Source organism: Chaetodon trifascialis, chromosome 5 (genome assembly GCF_039877785.1).
Source record: "Chaetodon trifascialis isolate fChaTrf1 chromosome 5, fChaTrf1.hap1, whole genome shotgun sequence".
Taxonomy (NCBI): Eukaryota; Metazoa; Chordata; class Actinopteri; order Chaetodontiformes; family Chaetodontidae; genus Chaetodon; species Chaetodon trifascialis.
Genome location: NC_092060.1, coordinates 23498793 through 23516673, shown reverse-complemented (window position 1 = coordinate 23516673; position 17881 = coordinate 23498793). Strand labels below are relative to the sequence as shown.

Below are 17881 nucleotides of genomic sequence, written 5' to 3'. Positions count from 1 at the left end.
AGTCTTCCTCCAGAGATTGCGGCAACATTGCATCTGGACGGAGGGGACAGCAACCTCTCCGTCTTCCAAGGGAAACGTGAGGCTGGTGACTTTGAGGTGACTCAAATGGACACAGACCTGAAGGAGAACCAGTGAGAGAGTTGGGAGCATCCTCAATCAAAACCAAATGGGAACTCCAGGAGGAAGGATTTGTTGCTGTTTCTAGGTCCTGATTGGCTCTGTCTGCCTGGCCATTCGTCTGAGGGTGGAAACTGGAGAACAGATTGAAAGTAGTCCCAAGGAGTTGACAAAACTCTTTCCACACTAGGGAAATTAATTGTAGACCTCTGTTTGAGACAATATCTGTGGGAATATCCTGGAGTCTGAACACATGTGTTACTAGCAGAGCAGCAGTCTGTCTGATGGAGGGGATCTTGGAAAGGACTACAAAGTGAACCACCTTGAACAAGTGGTTGACTATAGTGAGGAAAGCTATAATGAGGTCTGTGACGACGTCAAGTGCGATGTGAAACCAAGAACGACTGCGGATGGGCAGCAGACACAGCAGACCAACTGGAGTACGATGTGAAGTTTTCCCCTGGGCACAGATGGAGCAAGCAGAGACAGAGTCAGTCACCAAAGTATCTCTTGATACTGTCCAGGGTGACAGTTGAATTTGCATGGGTGAGCCCTTTGCAAAACTGCGAACAAACTGTCAGGCACAAAGAGACAGCTTGGAGAGCCTTTATCTGGGTTGTGGTGAGTTGGGCCTCTCACCTCTGATTCGATTTCCCAAGTCACTGCTGCCAACACACAGGGTGAGGGAAGAATGATGTCTGCACACGAAGGGGTTCATCAGAGGTGTGGCGGTTTGATATTGAGAAGTTCAAGGTCCTATTCAGGTCCTGTTCAGAAAATGCTGTTCAGTACCCGTCAACCAATGCAGCCATTCCTCAAATGCCAATTTTACTGCCAACAATTCTTGGTTCCAAACATCATAGTTTATCTTTACTGATGAAAAGCTTTTGGGAGAAAAAGGTTCAGGGATGGAGTTTTTGATCTGGGCCTGAGCACTGAGAGATTAAAGCCCCCACTCAGTGTCATATACTTCAATGATGAGTTGGCAAGTGGGGTCTGGCTCAACTAGGATAGGAAGTGAAAAGACTCTTGATTTGAGAAAAAGCAAGGTCTTTCCTGGGGTCAAAGAAAACATGGTGGAGATAGTGGTTAACCTTGTCAGGAGAAATCACTCTGCTCATGTCCTTGATGAACCAAAAGTAAAACTGTTAGAGTTTGCATAGTTTTTAGGACCCAAAATACAGAGCGGAGACATATTAGACAGGAGTTAAAGGAAGGTTAACAGTTTTAACTTGACAATTTAAGAACGTGCTACAGGTGAATCAAGTGTTGAAGAATCGAGAGCACTGAGTCTAGAAGTGACTATTAGCCAGGTCTCAGCTGGCTAATTTAATCGAGGTTGAAATGTTTTCATTCTTCTTCCTTTTTAATGTGCATTCAAAAATTATGTTTTTAAAGAAAGACACACTACAACTATATGCATCAGTGATGTTAAAATGTCCAATCCTCATATCAATTCATGTGTTTTTTTTTCCATTTTAATGTAAATGTATTGATTTATTTGCCAATATTTTGGACACACTGCCAGTCCATCACTGCACAACGTGATGCACAAGGTGGAGCAGACTTTAGCAAGCATGTGAAACCTGTTAGCAGCTAATCAGGAAAGCTAAACATCACAGTTCAACATCACTCCTGCTTTTGCTAAAAAGACAGCAGCCACCAATCAAAAGGACCAAACTGCAGAAAAGTGCATAAAAAACAGTCATGACATAACATGACTGGGTAGGTGTGTCAGTGGGAATCTAATCCAGTCTCATCCCAACTCTGGAAGCGTTTGGCCACAAAGAGACAGGATCTCAGGAAATACCTTTGATTTCAGTGTTGGCAGATAAATTCTTCAATCCTTCAATGTATATTTGTACAAATATACAAATTGGAAATATTACTAACAAGACGCATGTCCTAAACAGCTTGGCTCATAGCGAGTATCACTTGAAAAGTTGACTGAATATTGTTAAAATACAAAGGAAAATGTTTTTAACCACATTGTTCTGGATCATGTCGTTCACATTAAGATCAAACAAATCGTCTCTTGTATTTACTCTCAGCATCAGTTATAGAAACCCACCATGAAACATGAAACAAAAGCTTGCTGTTGGTGGTGTTTCATGTGTTCACGTTGGAAAGATGGTTCACTTTATTTCCACTGTGGTGCACAGTGAAAAAACAACGTAACAAGAGGCCAATCAGATTGCTCTGAAATAGTTCCCTCCCTCTCGATATGGTTACATTAAGGTGAATCGTCTTCTACTAATATTTAATTTGACTGTAGACTCGAGCGGATGAACAAGAAAATGCTGATCGTGTTTTATTCACTGCTGATGCTCGGAGTGGGGCGTAAGTATGAGTAAACATTTCAGATGTACTACAGATACATATTTGAAGTATTGTCATGGTGTTACAGTAATTCAGCAGAGGGCATTCATGATTCTTTCTCTGCTCACTGATCTGTGGGTCTTCATTTTGTTTTGTTTTCAGGATCCACAGACGATCAGATCTTTGAGACAAGGACTGTTGATTTTGGACAAAATGTGACTCTGACCTGTGAACGCTCGACATCTTGGGCTTCAACGCAATTATTTTGGATCAGGCTTGTTTCTGGAAACTTGCCTGAAATCTTGGGAGGAACTTTTAATTTTGATTATGTTGGTGTGATCAACACTGGTCACATCACAGCCAAACAAGAGCCTGGAACATTTATTCTGCATATTAGTGAAACAAAGCTCAGCGATACTGGAGTTTACTACTGTTTAAAAGTAAAACACCTTCACATGGCTCTTCTGAAAGGAACATTTCTAAGGATCAAAGGTAAGCACTCTTTCTAACACCAGTTTGCATAGTTAAATGTTCCCACATGCATAAATTAATATAGTACATGTCCACAGTTTAAAGTAGTCTGTTCAGACTAACAGTTTTAACTCTTTGGTCATGAAAGTAACACATGCTTATTTTCATGTTTGTATTTCACAGGACCAGAAACTGATATCATTGCCGTCGTTCAAGCCCCTCCATCTGATCCAGTCCGTCCAGGAGACTCAGTGTCTCTGCAGTGTTCAGTCCTCTCTGACTCTGAGAACAAAACATGTCCAGGAGGACTCGGTGTGTACTGGTTCAGAGCCGGATCACATGAATCTCATCCCAGTGTCATTTACGCTCATGGAAACAGTGGTGATGAGTGTGAGACGAGTCCTGAGGCTCGCTCTCCACAGAAATGTGTCTACAACTTCTTCAAGGAGAACATCAGCCCCTCTGATGCTGGGACTTATCACTGTGCTGTGGCCACATGTGGACAGATAATATTTGGAAATGGAATTAAAGTCGAGGTTAAAGGTAAGTGCTGAATATTTCTTTGTAATGGTTATAGTATCACAATTTTATCAAGTCAATTATCTATTACTTATATTGACTTAAGATAATTGTTTTTCTTTTCATAATGTTTCAGGTAATTCACAGAAAATTGACAAAGGTGTCTATCTGCTGTTTGCTGCTTTGGCTATAATTCCGATTCTTATAGCCTCCCTTCTTTATGTCATCAGGAAAAAATCCTGTGGTTGTTGTAAAGGTAAGAGACGTTACTCAGACAACCTATTAGACTGTTTCCCAACAGCCAAAATCACTTGATTCAGATTTTTGCCTTTTATAATTCTAACCTATAGAATTTTTCATCACACACACAGTAAAATCTTTTCCTCTTCTTTTTTTTTAATAATCCACTCTGCAACCAGATGCTGCAGCAGCCAGTGATGATCAGCAAAGTCAGCAGGTAAAGAATTCAAAGATGTCGCTAGAAAAAGTTATCAACTTGTGTTAAAATCAGCTTTCTCTCATTTTCAATTTTGCACTTTATTCCCTCAGAGAAATGAAGATTCTTTGGTTTATGCTGCACCAAACATGAGCAGGAGGAAAGCTGGCAAATCAGGGAGAAGAAGTCCAAGAAAGGAGGAGACGATCTACACTGATGTCAGGGCTTTGTGATGGATTAATAATCTAAACGCTGGATTTAAAAAGTGATCCTGTATGTATACACCACACTGGGAGGGAAATACACCACTTTGTCAGCACTTGTGCTTTCAGAAGACATAAAATATTATATAAATTGGATATTCTAAAGGACATTTTATGCATAATATTTAGAAATTTTGTCCAAACATTTTTTGAGTCCTGCTATTTCAGCATTTCACAAAAGGAAATGAATCATCATGATGCAAAAATAACACATTTAATAGTCAAATATTATTGTAACAGTCTGTAGTACTCACTTGTAGTATCACATCTTGTTAATTTTGTTTCATCCTGTGTGTAATTTATTATTAAAGTTTTCCGACATATCTGCGTATGATGCACCTACCCAAGTTGACTTTTTCGAGGCATCCAGTGTAAAAAAGTGTGAGTGACTGAATGTCTTGTTAAATGTTTGCAACGCAGTAGCAACAACTGCAGAAAACAATTCCTCAGAAGGTTGAAACAGCATAAGTTTTACATTGTTTATATTTGTTATTACTTATTGAATTTTACAAAACATGTGAACACAAAATCCAGTTTCCTGAAATCACTGTCAGTTAATCATTTTGACAGCACTTCTCTGCCACACCCCACTCCCCTGCACACCTGGGTCTCATCAGACTCATCAGCCAGGGCATTTAAGGAACAGTGTTTCACCAGCTCGGTGCCAGATTGTCTGAGCTTCATGCCTGACTCTCCAGAATTTATTTCTTGCCTGATTCCTGGTTTCGGACCCTGTTCCACCCTGATCCAATCTCCTTGCTTTTTTCCTTGGTTTGTTGCTCCTTCGGCGGGCAAGACCTTGGACCTGTAGGGCAAGAGAGATCTATTTCCTCATTCGAGGTCTGTTTCTCCTCCGCTGAAGTCTGTCAGTGATTTTAGCAGTCCAAACAGTGGACACAACACAATCATCTGTCATCTTCAGTGAGTGGCTGGTACGGCACTTGGGTCATTTGCTCGCCTGTCATACTTCTTAATGCAATCATTTTACTGAGATTTTGTCCACGTGCTACTATACAAATAAAATGAGTATGCACGAAAATCCACTCTCAACCAATGTAATACCAAAAACCAAAAAGCCTGCAAGTCATAAATACAATCTAACATGATGTCTGTGTTAGCCCAAACAACCCTGAGATTTAATACTATTTGCAGTCACTGATCATATTTGAATATATCGGTGCAATACCAAACATTCCACCACGCACAATTACAATCTGTTTGTGCTTTTGCAATATTGACTGGACACAATGATGAAGATTGGTAGACAGAATAAGGGTATAAAAAAAGGAACATTTATTTCACAAGTCTCTTAACTAAAGGCGAACTCTCGATGAGCTGGAAACACAGGAAAACACAACTGGAAGGTAGAGGCAGAGCGGGACACTGGAAATGGCTGGTAGGCAATAGAGAAAACAGAGAAAACGCTTGACACGAGAAGGATCACAACGAACTGGCAACCAGGGGTGAAGAAAGCCAGATTTCTCTACTGCTTGTCTGGAGAATGACAATGTTACCCTTGGTGGATGGTAAACTGGTGACAATGTCCAGGCCTATATGGGACCATAGTCTCCTGGGGACAGGCAGAGCGTGGAGGAGTCCAGCCAGGACTTGGTGAGAGGCTTTGCTCCGAGCACAGATGGTGCTGGCGACGACATATTCACGTGTGTCTGCCTCCAGAGAGGGCCACCAAAAGTTATGGCAAAGGAGAGAGATGATTCGGTTGGCTCCAGGGTGGTAAGCAAGGTGGGTAGCATGAGTCCATTGCAGCACCTAGGATCTGGTTGAGGCACAAAGAGTTTATTTAGAGGACCGTTACCTGTGTCTCAGGTGAATGCTGTGACGACCTGACCAGCAGTCAGAATGGTGTCATTGGGAGTTGCGTCAGGCTCAGATGGGGAGAACTGGCAGGAGAGGGCATCTGGCTCAGTGTTCTGGGATCCTGGTCTGTAAGTGAGAGTGAAATTAAATCTGCTGAAGAAAAGCGCCCACCTGGCTTGTCTAGAGTTGAGTAGACTTCGCTGACTTACAGTAATGTACGACAGGTTCTTACGATCAGTCCAGGCAAATGGCTGTTCAGCTTCCTCCAGCCAGTGTCTCCACTCCTCTAAAGCCAGTTTGACGGCCAACAGCTTCTGGTTTCTCACATCATAATTACAATCTGCAGGGGAGAGATGACAGGAGAGAAAAGCACGAGGCTGCAAGCGGTTCTCTGGACCCGTATTTTGAAACAGGACAGTCCCAACACACGTGTCTGAAGCATCCACCTCCACAATGAATTGCTTACCCAGTTCGATCAACACGAGCACCAGAGCCATGGTGAGGAGCTCCTTCAACTTACTGAAAGCCTTGCCCGCGTCAGCTGACCAGCTAAATTTCACCTTAGAAGAAGTTAGCTTCGTCAGAGGTGCAGCGATTTTACTGTAGTCCCGGATGAAGTTGTTGTGGGACAACAACTGTTGTTGTGGGACAACTGGTCAAATTTATAATCTACATCTTTCTGGTCCGACAGCACTTGTAAATGTCCTCTGCATGTCTTCAGTGAGAACAAGCAAAGCCACGAGCAACAAGCTACACTGACATATAAAGGCTGTGGTGAAAGGTGTGGTATTTAGTCAGAGCAGACCTGATGATGGGCTTTAACAGGATATATAGCAAGGGAGGAGCTACATGAGGTCTCAGCAGGCTAATTTTAGTCGAACAAGTTGAAATGTGTTCATTTTTCTTCCTGCTTAATGTGGATTCAAAAATGATGGTTTTAAAGATACGCTCTACAATCACATGCATCAGCGATGTTAAAATATCCAATCCTCATATCAGTTTGTTTTGTTTTCATTTTAATGTAGATGTATTGATTCATTCACCATTATTTTGGACACACTGCCAGTCCATCACTGCACAAGGTGATGCACAACCTCCCTCCTCGGACAGCAGCCACCAATCAAAAGGACCAAACTGCAGAAAAGTGCATTAAAAACAGTCATGACATAACATGACTGGGTAGGTGTGTCAGTGACATACTGGGAATCAAATCCAGCCTCATCCCGACTCTGGAAGTGTTTGGCCACAAAGAGACAGGATCTCAGGAAATACCAGTTTCAGGTGTAACAAAAGCAACATAAGAGTGAGGACATGTCAATCAAGTGCAGTTTGTAAACGCCCACAGAGTTCTGAAAAAATGGTCCACCATAGTTAATTTTCTATGGTTGCTGAGTGCTTTCAGGCCCTGTTTACGCCTGGCATGAACATGCATCCTGGGTGATCTGATCACAAGCGGACAACCAAGTCACACAGAGCTAGAACTGAAAGTTTGGCTGCACTTTCTCTCCCAGTCTTGTGTGACTAACACTGTAGCTTTAGCCACATGGTCTCACCTTGTGCAAGATGTCAGTCATCCATCATTTAGTAGGTCAATTGAGGATGTCATACGTGTTTCCTAAAGAGCTTCATCATATGAGTGAGTATCAGATGAAAAGTCAGATTAAGATCAAATGTCCTCTTTGGTGTTCACTTCAGCGTCAGTTATAGAAACCCACCATGAAACATGAAACAAAAGCTTGCTGTTGGTGTTGTTTCATGTGTTCACGTTGGAAAGATGGTTCACTTTATTTCCACTGTGGTGCACAGTGAAAAAACAACGTAACAAGAGGCCAATCAGATTGCTCTGAAATAGTTCCCTCCCTCTCGATACTGTTACATTAAAGTGAATCGTCTTCTAATAATATTTAATTTGACTGTAGACTCGAGCGGATGAACAAGAAAATGCTGATCGTGTTTTATTCACTGCTGATGCTCGGAGTGGGGCGTAAGTATCTGGAAACTTTTCAGATGTACTACAGATACATATTTGAAGTATTGTCATGGTGTTACAGTAATTCAGCTGAGGGCATTCATGATTCTTTCTCTGCTCACTGATCTGTGGTTCTTCATTTTGTTTTATTCTTCAGGATCCACAGATGATCAGATCTTTGAGACAAGGACTGTTGAGTCTGGACAAAATGTGACTCTGACCTGTGAACGCTCGACATCTTGGGCTTCAACGCAATTATTTTGGATCAGGCTTGTTTCTGGAAACTTGCCTGAAATCTTGGGAGGAACCTTGACTTTTGATCATGATAGTGTGATCAACACTGGTCACATCACAGCCAAACAAGAGCCTGGAAGATTTATTCTGCATATTAGTGAAACAAAGCTCAGCGATACTGGAGTTTACTACTGTTTAAAAGTAAAACAACTTCACATGGCTCTTCTGAAAGGAACATTTCTAAGGATCAAAGGTAAGCACTCTTTCTAACACCAGTTTGCATAGTTAAATGTTCCCACATGCATAAATTAATATAGTACATGTCCACAGTTTAAAGTAGTCTGTTCAGACTAACAGTTTTAACTCTTTGGTCATGAAAGTAACACATGCTTATTTTCATGTTTGTATTTCACAGGACCAGAAACTGATATCATTGCCGTCGTTCAAGCCCCTCCATCTGATCCGGTCCGTCCAGGAGACTCAGTGTCTCTGCAGTGTTCAGTCCTCTCTGACTCTGAGAACAAAACATGTCCAGGAGGACTCGGTGTGTACTGGTTCAGAGCCGGATCACATGAATCTCATCCCAGTGTCATTTACGCTCATGGAAACAGTGGTGATGAGTGTGAGACGAGTCCTGAGGCTCGCTCTCCACAGAAATGTGTCTACAACTTCTTCAAGGAGAACATCAGCCCCTCTGATGCTGGGACTTATCACTGTGCTGTGGCCACATGTGGACAGATAATATTTGGAAATGGAATTAAAGTCGAGGTTAAAGGTAAGTGCTGAACATTTCCATATAAATCTCAATCATAATAATCATTAATTTTGAATAATCTCTTAAGATGTTGCCGCAAAACACTTGTTCCTAATGCATGGTTATATCTTATCAGAGTATTTGTTAACTTTTGTCCTTTTCATGTTGTTTCAGTGCACAGCATGAGCGATTTGCAGAAGAATACAGTTCTGTTTCTGTTATGTGCAGCTTTGGCTATGAGTCTGACTGTTATCGTCTCCCTGATTTATACCATCAAGAGAAAATCTTGCGGTTGTTGCAATGGTAACAGAAGTTTCTACATCTACCAAACAGCATTTTGCAAAAATATACTTAATATTAAGTCAAGTCAGTTGCATTTATATAGCCAAATATTCTTAAATCTTAAAACAGCATTTTTAATCTTTCATTGTTGTTTTTGATTTGATAATGCAGCTGCTGTTGTTCTGGAAGCAAATGCTGCAACAGCCAGAGGTGATCAGGAAACTGAGCAGGTAAGGTTACTAAAGAAAATAATGCACTGGAAAAGTTACTGTTTTTTTAACTTTGTCATCTCATGTATTTTCTCAGAGAGATGGAGACATGTGGGTTTATTCCTCAGTCATCTTCACCATGATTACAGATGACAGTGGCACATTTAAGGATCCAAAAGCAGCAGAGAAAGCGAGGATTTACGCTGCTGTCAAGGCTTTTTGTTTGGATTAGTGAGCTAACAGGTCTGTTTGTCATCAGCTGGTGCTGTACGATCAATTTGATGTTAGTCTGCTTAGAGACAAACAGTTTTTGACACGGTGGCTATTAGGTAATGATTTACATATTATATTGTATATATTAAGATTTGACATTTGAAACACATTGAATTGAATTAGATGGATTCAGATGAATAAAATGTGTGGATGAAATTTTCCATCCATTGAATATATCTGCTTATCCTGCACTGGTCACTGCACAAATACAATCCTCTTCTATATTTGGATAAAATCCTCTTATATATCTCATAAATTAGGTGGATCAGATGTCAGAGAGGTTTACAGATGTTACATTTAGAGAGAAAGAACACTGATTTTGGATCAGAGGCCTGTATCAGAATCAGTGTCTGGTTTAGGTTTTTGTTGTTGTTTCCTGGTTGTTGTTGTTTTGTGACCACGCATACTGTTTGGGAGTATGATATGTGACTAAACGATGTCAAACTGTCAATGTCAATTAATAAAGCACACTGTGCACACTGTCCAAACAGCTGACACGATCTGTTATTGTGTCAAACAAATGTTGGTTTTACTCCAGATTTATTATCACTTGCCAGAATCACTTTAATCCCTCCAATATTTCAATATGACAATAAATATCAAGTGTTGAACCTCGTCAGTTTCACAGGGCTATCACAGACACACTGCATGTATTTCTTGTCGTATTTGTGATGACTGAAGATGAAGTTATATCTACTTTATAGTACACCTATCAGGAGATATCCCACAGTACACATACACATGATACAGAGATCCAAACAAACCAAAAACTACATCTGCATCCATTAGTGCCAAAACACTGTACATTTGATCCAGTTCATGACCCAACCGTCTGCAGTGCATTTAGCATGTGAGCAGTCTGAAGCATTTATCTGTCAAATGTTAAGTTTGTCCTCCAAACCATGCTCGTGCAAAAACATTATCAGAAAGGTCTTCAACTAAAGCCCCATTCTCAGTACCTGTGTTTAACAAGTCTAAACATCTGCTCTGACAAAGGTCTTATCATCTTTGGTTTCCTTCCACATTTTCACCATGTGTACGTCAGGACACAAAGTGTGTGTGTGTGTGTGTGTGTGTGTGTGTGTGTGTGTGTGTGTGTGTGTGTGTGTGTGTGTGTGTGTGTGTGTGTGTGTGTGTGCGAGCGAGCGAGCGAGCGAGAGAGAGAAACAAGCATACACTGCTGTGTCTCTGTCCACCACAACTTTCACACCTGCAGTCAGAGGCATGGCTAGCAAAAACACATGGGGAGCATTTTATTTTGTGGACATAATTAATCTGTCTTAAGGGAAATGTGCCGACGAGAAAATATACTCTGTGAAAAACGTTATGGGACAACTGGTCAAATTAATGAACTCCTCCATCTTTCTGGTCTCACAGCACTTTGTAAAAGTCCTTTGCATGTCTGCACTGAGACAGAGCAAAGCCACAAGCAACAAAATACACTGACTGACAAATGCTGTGGTGGGCCTTTTCTCCACCCCTTGACCAACCAAGGCTGTTTACTCAGAACAGACCTGATGATGGGCTTCAACAGGATGTGCAGGGAGGGAAGAGCTACACGAGGTCTCAGCAGCCTAATTTTAGTTGAACAAAATTAAATCTTTTTGTTCTTCTACCTGGTAAATGTACATTCAAAAATTATGTTTTTAAAGATGCAGTGATCTTAAAATATCCAATCCTCTTATCAGTTTGTTTTAGTTTTCATTTTGATGTAAATGTATTGATTCATTTACCATTATTTTGGACACATTGCCAGTCCATCACTGCACAGGGTGATGCACAAAGTGGAGCAGACTTTAGCAAGCATGTGAAACCTGTTAGCAGCTAATCGGGAAAGCTTAACATCAAAGCTCAAACTCCTGCTCTTCCTAAAAAGACCAATGAACAGTAGCACCCCCTCCTCTGACAGCAACCACCAATCAAAAGGACCAAACTGCAGAAAAGTGCCTTAAAAACAGCCATAACATGACTGGGTAGCTGTGTTTGTCAAACCAAGTTGTTGTGATATTAATAATATGAATAAAAATTATATACTGCAGTGTCCACTTGCTTTTTTAAATATGGCAAAACAGTGGTAAAACTCAGCTTCCTGAGGTTAAAACAGTGAGCAAGTTAGAAAAGCAGTGTTAAATTGACACTTTAGTTGGAAGCCAAACCACAGCAAGGCTTAAGTTTCCATGCATTATGTCTCTGAGTGTGGTGGCTGTGAATGCATGTCTGTGTCTGTTTGGGTGTGAAAGTACAAAGCAGGACAGAAGGTGCAAAGGGCTTCTGTTGTAAATGACGTCATTACTTTTCTAGTGTCTACACAAAGTGTCGCTCTGCTGCTGCCTTTCACCAGCCCTGTGAAAAGAAGTGAAGTGAGTACAGAGGATGAATAGTTTGACAGCTCCTCAGCTCTGCATGCTGTGCACTTCCTGCAATGTGATTGACAGGCAGAGTGGGCGGGTCACAAGGTCATTCTGTGATCTTGTGGAACATTTGATTATTTAAGATCTTTGTTTATCTCTGTGGTTAATGGCTGGATACATCGTTTTTATGTGCACACAAATCAAACAGATCAGTTAATTCATGTTTAACTCAAGTTCAGTTAAAAAGTTCATTGTTGTTCTTCTGTTCGTTGAGCAAATTGTATATGCTTTGATCAAATCCAATCTAACACAGAAAAATATTGAAATCCTCAATTATGTCCACAAATACAGGCAGTAAGTGGCATAAAGGACACAGGAGATGTAGAATCCAGTGTTCTGGAGCTGGACTCATACTAAGAACTTAAAATTAAGATATCTGAGACTCTGTTTCTTCAACTTTGACTATTCTTTGTAAAATCTGCCTCAGGTCTCAAGTCCTGCAACTTTTTGTTAGAGCAATGCTAAATTGCTGGTGTTCCCCTACAATCTTTACTTTTGACTTGATACCATATGTGTGTGTTCCTAAACAGCTTGATCTGAGCGAGGATCACTTGGAAAGTTGACTAAATATTGTTAAAATACAAAGGAAAATGTTTTTAATTGCATTGTTCTGGATCATGTAGTTCACATTAAGATCGAACAAATCGCCTCTTGTCTTTACTCTCAGTGTCAGTTATAAAAAACCCACCATGAAACAAAAGCTTGCTGTTGGTGTTGTTTCATGTTTTTAGGTTGAAAAGATGGTCGAGATAATTTCCACTGCGGTGCACAGTGAAAAAACAACGTAACAAGAGGCCAATCAGATTGCTCTGAAATAGTTCCCTCCCTCTCGATATGGTTACATTAAGGTGAATCGTCTTCTACTAATATTTAATTTGACTGTAGACTCGAGCGGATGAACAAGAAAATGCTGATCGTGTTTTATTCACTGCTGATGCTCGGAGTGGGGCGTAAGTATGAGTAAACGTTTCAGATGTACTACAGATACATATTTGAAGTATTGTCATGGTGTTACAGTAATTCAGCAGAGGGCATTCATGATTCTTTCTCTGCTCACTGATCTGTGGTTCTTCATTTTGTTTTATTCTTCAGGATCCACAGATGATCAGATCTTTGAGACAAGGACTGTTGATTTTGGACAAAATGTGACTCTGACCTGTGAACGCTCGACATCTTGGGTTTCAACGCAATTATTTTGGATCAGGCTTGTTTCTGGAAACTTGCCTGAAATCTTGGGAGGAACCTTTACTTTTGATCATGATAGTGTGATCAACACTGGTCACATCACAGCCAAACAAGAGCCTGGAAGATTTATTCTGCATATTAGTGAAACAAAGCTCAGCGATACTGGAGTTTACTACTGTTTAAAAGTAAAACACCTTCACATGGCTCTTCTGAAAGGAACATTTCTAAGGATCAAAGGTAAGCACTCTTTCTAACACCAGTTTGCATAGTTAAATGTTCCCACATGCATAAATTAATATAGTACATGTCCACAGTTTAAAGTAGTCTGTTCAGACTAACAGTTTTAACTCTTTGGTCATGAAAGTAACACATGCTTATTTTCATGTTTGTATTTCACAGGACCAGAACCTGATATCACTGCGGTCGTTCAAGTCCCTCCATCTGATCCGGTCCGTCCAGGAGACTCAGTGTCTCTGCAGTGTTCAGTCCTCTCTGACTCTGAGAAGAAAACATGTCCAGGAGGACTCGGTGTGTACTGGTTCAGAGCCGGATCACATGAATCTCATCCCAGTGTCATTTACGCTCATGGAAACAGTGGTGATGAGTGTGAGACGAGTCCTGAGGCTCGCTCTCCACAGAAATGTGTCTACAACTTCTTCAAGGAGAACATCAGCTCCTCTGATGCTGGGACTTATCACTGTGCTGTGGCCACATGTGGACAGATATTATTTAGAAATGGAACAAAACTCCAGGTTGAAGGTAAGTGCTGAACATTTCCATATAAATCTCAATCATAATAATCATTAATTTTGAATAATCTCTTAAGATGTTGCCGCAAAACACTTGTTCCTAATGCATGGTTATATCTTATCAGAGTATTTATTAACTTTTGTCCTTTTCATGTTGTTTCAGTGCACAGCATGAGCGATTTGCAGAAGAATACAGTTCTGTTTCTGTTATGTGCAGCTTTGGCTATGAGTCTGACTGTTATCGTCTCCCTGATTTATACCATCAAGAGAAAATCTTGCGGTTGTTGCAACGGTAACAGAAGTTTCTACATCTACCAAACAGCATTTTGCAAAAATATACTTAATATTAAGTCAAGTCAGTTGCATTTATATAGCCAAATATTCTTAAATCTTAAAACAGCATTTTTAATCTTTCATTGTTGTTTTTGATTTGATAATGCAGCTGCTGTTGTTCTGGAAGCAAATGCTGCAACAGCCAGAGGTGATCAGGAAACTGAGCAGGTAAGGTTAGTAAAGAAAATAATGCACTGGAAAAGTTACTGTTTTTTTAACTTTGTCATCTCATGTATTTTCTCAGAGAGATGGAGACATGTGGGTTTATTCCTCAGTCATCTTCACCATGATTACAGATGACAGTGGCACATTTAAGGATCCAAAAGCAGCAGAGAAAGCGAGGATTTACGCTGCTGTCAAGGCTTTTTGTTTGGATTAGTGAGCTAACAGGTCTGTTTGTCATCAGCTGGTGCTGTACGATCGATTTGATGTTAGTCTGCTTAGAGACAAACAGTTTTTGACACGGTGGCTATTAGGTAATGATTTACATATTATATTGTATATATTAAGATTTGACATTTGAAACACATTGAAGTGAAATAGATGAATTCAAATTAATAAAATGTGTGGATGAAATTTTCCATCCATTGAATATATCTGCTTATCCTGCACTGGTCACTGCACAAATACAATCCTCTTCTATATTTGGATAAAATCCTCTTATATATCTCATAAATTAGGTGGATCAGATGTCAGAGAGGTTTACAGATGTTACATTTAGAGAGAAAGAACACTGATTTTGGATCAGAGGCCTGTATCAGAATCAGTGTCTGGTTTAGGTTTTTGTTGTTGTTTCCTGGTTGTTGTTGTTTTGTGACCACGCATACTGTTTGGGAGTATGATATGTGACTAAACGATGTCAAACTGTCAATGTCAATTAATAAAGCACACTGTGCACACTGTCCAAACAGCTGACACGATCTGTTATTGTGTCAAACAAATGTTGGTTTTACTCCAGATTTATTATCACTCGCCAGAATCACTTTAATCCCTCCAATATTTCAATATGACAATAAATATCAAGTGTTGAACCTCGTCAGTTTCACAGGGCTATCACAGACACACTGCATGTATTTCTTGTCGTATTTGTGATGACTGAAGATGAAGTTATATCTACTTTGTAGTACACCTATCAGGAGATATCCCACAGTACACATACACATGATACAGAGATCCAAACAAACCAAAAACTACATCTGCATCCATTAGTGCCAAAACACTGTACATTTGATCCAGTTCATGACCCAACCGTCTGCAGTGCATTTAGCATGTGAGCAGTCTGAAGCATTTATCTGTCAAATGTTAAGTTTGTCCTCCAAACCATGCTCGTGCAAAAACATTATCAGAAAGGTCTTCAACTAAAGCCCCATTCTCAGTACCTGTGTTTAACAAGTCTAAACATCTGCTCTGACAAAGGTCTTATCATCTTTGGTTTCCTTCCACATTTTCACCATGTGTACGTCAAGACACAAAGTGTGTGTGTGTGTGTGTGTGTGTGTGTGTGTGTGTGTGTGTGTGTGTGTGTGTGTGTGTGTGTGTGTGTGTGTGTGTGTGTGTGTGTGTGTGTGCGAGCGAGCGAGCGAGCGAGCGAGAGAGAGAAACAAGCATACACTGCTGTGTCTCTGTCCACCACAACTTTCACACCTGCAGTCAGAGGCATGGCTAGCAAAAACACATGGGGAGCATTTTATTTTGTGGACATAATTAATCTGTCTTAAGGGAAATGTGCCGACGAGAAAATATACTCTGTGAAAAACGTTATGGGACAACTGGTCAAATTAATGAACTCCTCCATCTTTCTGGTCTCACAGCACTTTGTAAAAGTCCTTTGCATGTCTGCACTGAGACAGAGCAAAGCCACAAGCAACAAAATACACTGACTGACAAATGCTGTGGTGGGCCTTTTCTCCACCCCTTGACCAACCAAGGCTGTTTACTCAGAACAGACCTGATGATGGGCTTCAACAGGATATGCAGGGAGGGAAGAGCTACACGAGGTCTCAGCAGCCTAATTTTAGTTGAACAAAATTAAATCTTTTTGTTCTTCTACCTGGTAAATGTACATTCAAAAATTATGTTTTTAAAGATGCAGTGATCTTAAAATATCCAATCCTCTTATCGGTTTGTTTTAGTTTTCATTTTGATGTAAATGTATTGATTCATTTACCATTATTTTGGACACATTGCCAGTCCATCACTGCACAGGGTGATGCACAAAGTGGAGCAGACTTTAGCAAGCTTGTGAAACCTGTTAGCAGCTAATCGGGAAAGCTTAACATCAAAGCTCAAACTCCTGCTCTTCCTAAAAAGACCAATGAACAGTAGCACCCCCTCCTCTGACAGCAACCACCAATCAAAAGGACCAAACTGCAGAAAAGTGCCTTAAAAACAGCCATAACATGACTGGGTAGCTGTGTTTGTCAAACCAAGTTGTTGTGATATTAATAATATGAATAAAAATTATATACTGCAGTGTCCACTTGCTTTTTTAAATATGGCAAAACAGTGGTAAAACTCAGCTTCCTGAGGTTAAAACAGTGAGCAAGTTAGAAAAGCAGTGTTAAATTGACACTTTAGTTGGAAGCCAAACCACAGCAAGGCTTAAGTTTCCATGCATTATGTCTCTGAGTGTGGTGGCTGTGAATGCATGTCTGTGTCTGTTTGGGTGTGAAAGTACAAAGCAGGACAGAAGGTGCAAAGGGCTTCTGTTGTAAATGACGTCATTACTTTTCTAGTGTCTACACAAAGTGTCGCTCTGCTGCTGCCTTTCACCAGCCCTGTGAAAAGAAGTGAAGTGAGTACAGAGGATGAATAGTTTGACAGCTCCTCAGCTCTGCATGCTGTGCACTTCCTGCAATGTGATTGACAGGCAGAGTGGGCGGGTCACAAGGTCATTCTGTGATCTTGTGGAACATTTGATTATTTAAGATCTTTGTTTATCTCTGTGGTTAATGGCTGGATACATCGTTTTTATGTGCACACAAATCAAACAGATCAGTTAATTCATGTTTAACTCAAGTTCAGTTAAAAAGTTCATTGTTGTTCTTCTGTTCGTTGAGCAAATTGTATATGCTTTGATCAAATCCAATCTAACACAGAAAAATATTGAAATCCTCAATTATGTCCACAAATACAGGCAGTAAGTGGCATAAAGGACACAGGAGATGTAGAATCCAGTGTTCTGGAGCTGGACTCATACTAAGAACTTAAAATTAAGATATCTGAGCCTCTGTTTCTTCAACTTTGACTATTCTTTGTAAAATCTGCCTCAGGTCTCAAGTCCTGCAACTTTTTGTTAGAGCAATGCTAAATTGCTGGTGTTCCCCTACAATCTTTACTTTTGACTTGATACCATATGTGTGTGTTCCTAAACAGCTTGATCTGAGCGAGGATCACTTGAAAAGTTGACTAAATATTGTTAAAATACAAAGGAAAATGTTTTTAATTGCATTGTTCTGGATCATGTAGTTCACATTAAGATCGAACAAATCGCCTCTTGTCTTTACTCTCAGTGTCAGTTATAAAAAACCCACCATGAA

At 40.3% G+C, this 17881-nt stretch overlaps 3 protein-coding genes across 3 annotated transcripts; all 3 read left to right on the top strand.

Annotated features, from left to right (window-relative positions):
- The first annotated feature begins 2414 nt into the window (after window positions 1-2414).
- On the top strand, window positions 2415-4095 carry LOC139330966 (uncharacterized). The gene is made up of 6 exons (XM_070962199.1): window positions 2415-2457; window positions 2599-2928; window positions 3091-3450; window positions 3563-3715; window positions 3858-3883; window positions 3976-4095. The coding sequence occupies exons 1-6, from the start codon at window positions 2415-2417 to the stop codon at window positions 4093-4095; spliced, it is 1032 nt and encodes a 343-aa protein (XP_070818300.1).
- Window positions 4096-7884: 3789 nt separating this feature from the next.
- Window positions 7885-9623, top strand: LOC139330965 (uncharacterized). The gene is made up of 6 exons (XM_070962198.1): window positions 7885-7927; window positions 8070-8399; window positions 8562-8925; window positions 9088-9203; window positions 9354-9412; window positions 9489-9623. The coding sequence occupies exons 1-6, from the start codon at window positions 7885-7887 to the stop codon at window positions 9621-9623; spliced, it is 1047 nt and encodes a 348-aa protein (XP_070818299.1).
- Window positions 9624-12982: 3359 nt separating this feature from the next.
- Window positions 12983-14721, top strand: LOC139330964 (signal-regulatory protein beta-2-like). The gene is made up of 6 exons (XM_070962197.1): window positions 12983-13025; window positions 13168-13497; window positions 13660-14023; window positions 14186-14301; window positions 14452-14510; window positions 14587-14721. Exons 1-6 carry the CDS (start codon window positions 12983-12985, stop codon window positions 14719-14721), a joined length of 1047 nt encoding a protein of 348 aa, XP_070818298.1.
- Window positions 14722-17881: the final 3160 nt, after the last annotated feature.

Excerpts from the sequence above, each read along its gene's own strand:
- LOC139330965 (XM_070962198.1), top strand. The coding sequence starts at position 7,885 with ATGCTGATCGTGTTTTATTCACTGCTGATGCTCGGAGTGGGGC. Across the intron at positions 7,928-8,069 it reads GCTGATGCTCGGAGTGGGGC|GATCCACAGATGATCAGATC; the intron begins GTAAGTATCTGG and ends TTTATTCTTCAG. Across the intron at positions 9,413-9,488 it reads GTGATCAGGAAACTGAGCAG|AGAGATGGAGACATGTGGGT; the intron begins GTAAGGTTACTA and ends GTATTTTCTCAG.
- LOC139330964 (XM_070962197.1), top strand. The coding sequence starts at position 12,983 with ATGCTGATCGTGTTTTATTCACTGCTGATGCTCGGAGTGGGGC. Across the intron at positions 13,498-13,659 it reads AACATTTCTAAGGATCAAAG|GACCAGAACCTGATATCACT; the intron begins GTAAGCACTCTT and ends TGTATTTCACAG. Across the intron at positions 14,511-14,586 it reads GTGATCAGGAAACTGAGCAG|AGAGATGGAGACATGTGGGT; the intron begins GTAAGGTTAGTA and ends GTATTTTCTCAG.
- LOC139330966 (XM_070962199.1), top strand. The coding sequence starts at position 2,415 with ATGCTGATCGTGTTTTATTCACTGCTGATGCTCGGAGTGGGGC. Across the intron at positions 3,451-3,562 it reads AATTAAAGTCGAGGTTAAAG|GTAATTCACAGAAAATTGAC; the intron begins GTAAGTGCTGAA and ends ATAATGTTTCAG. Across the intron at positions 3,716-3,857 it reads CTCAGACAACCTATTAGACT|CCAGTGATGATCAGCAAAGT; the intron begins GTTTCCCAACAG and ends ATGCTGCAGCAG.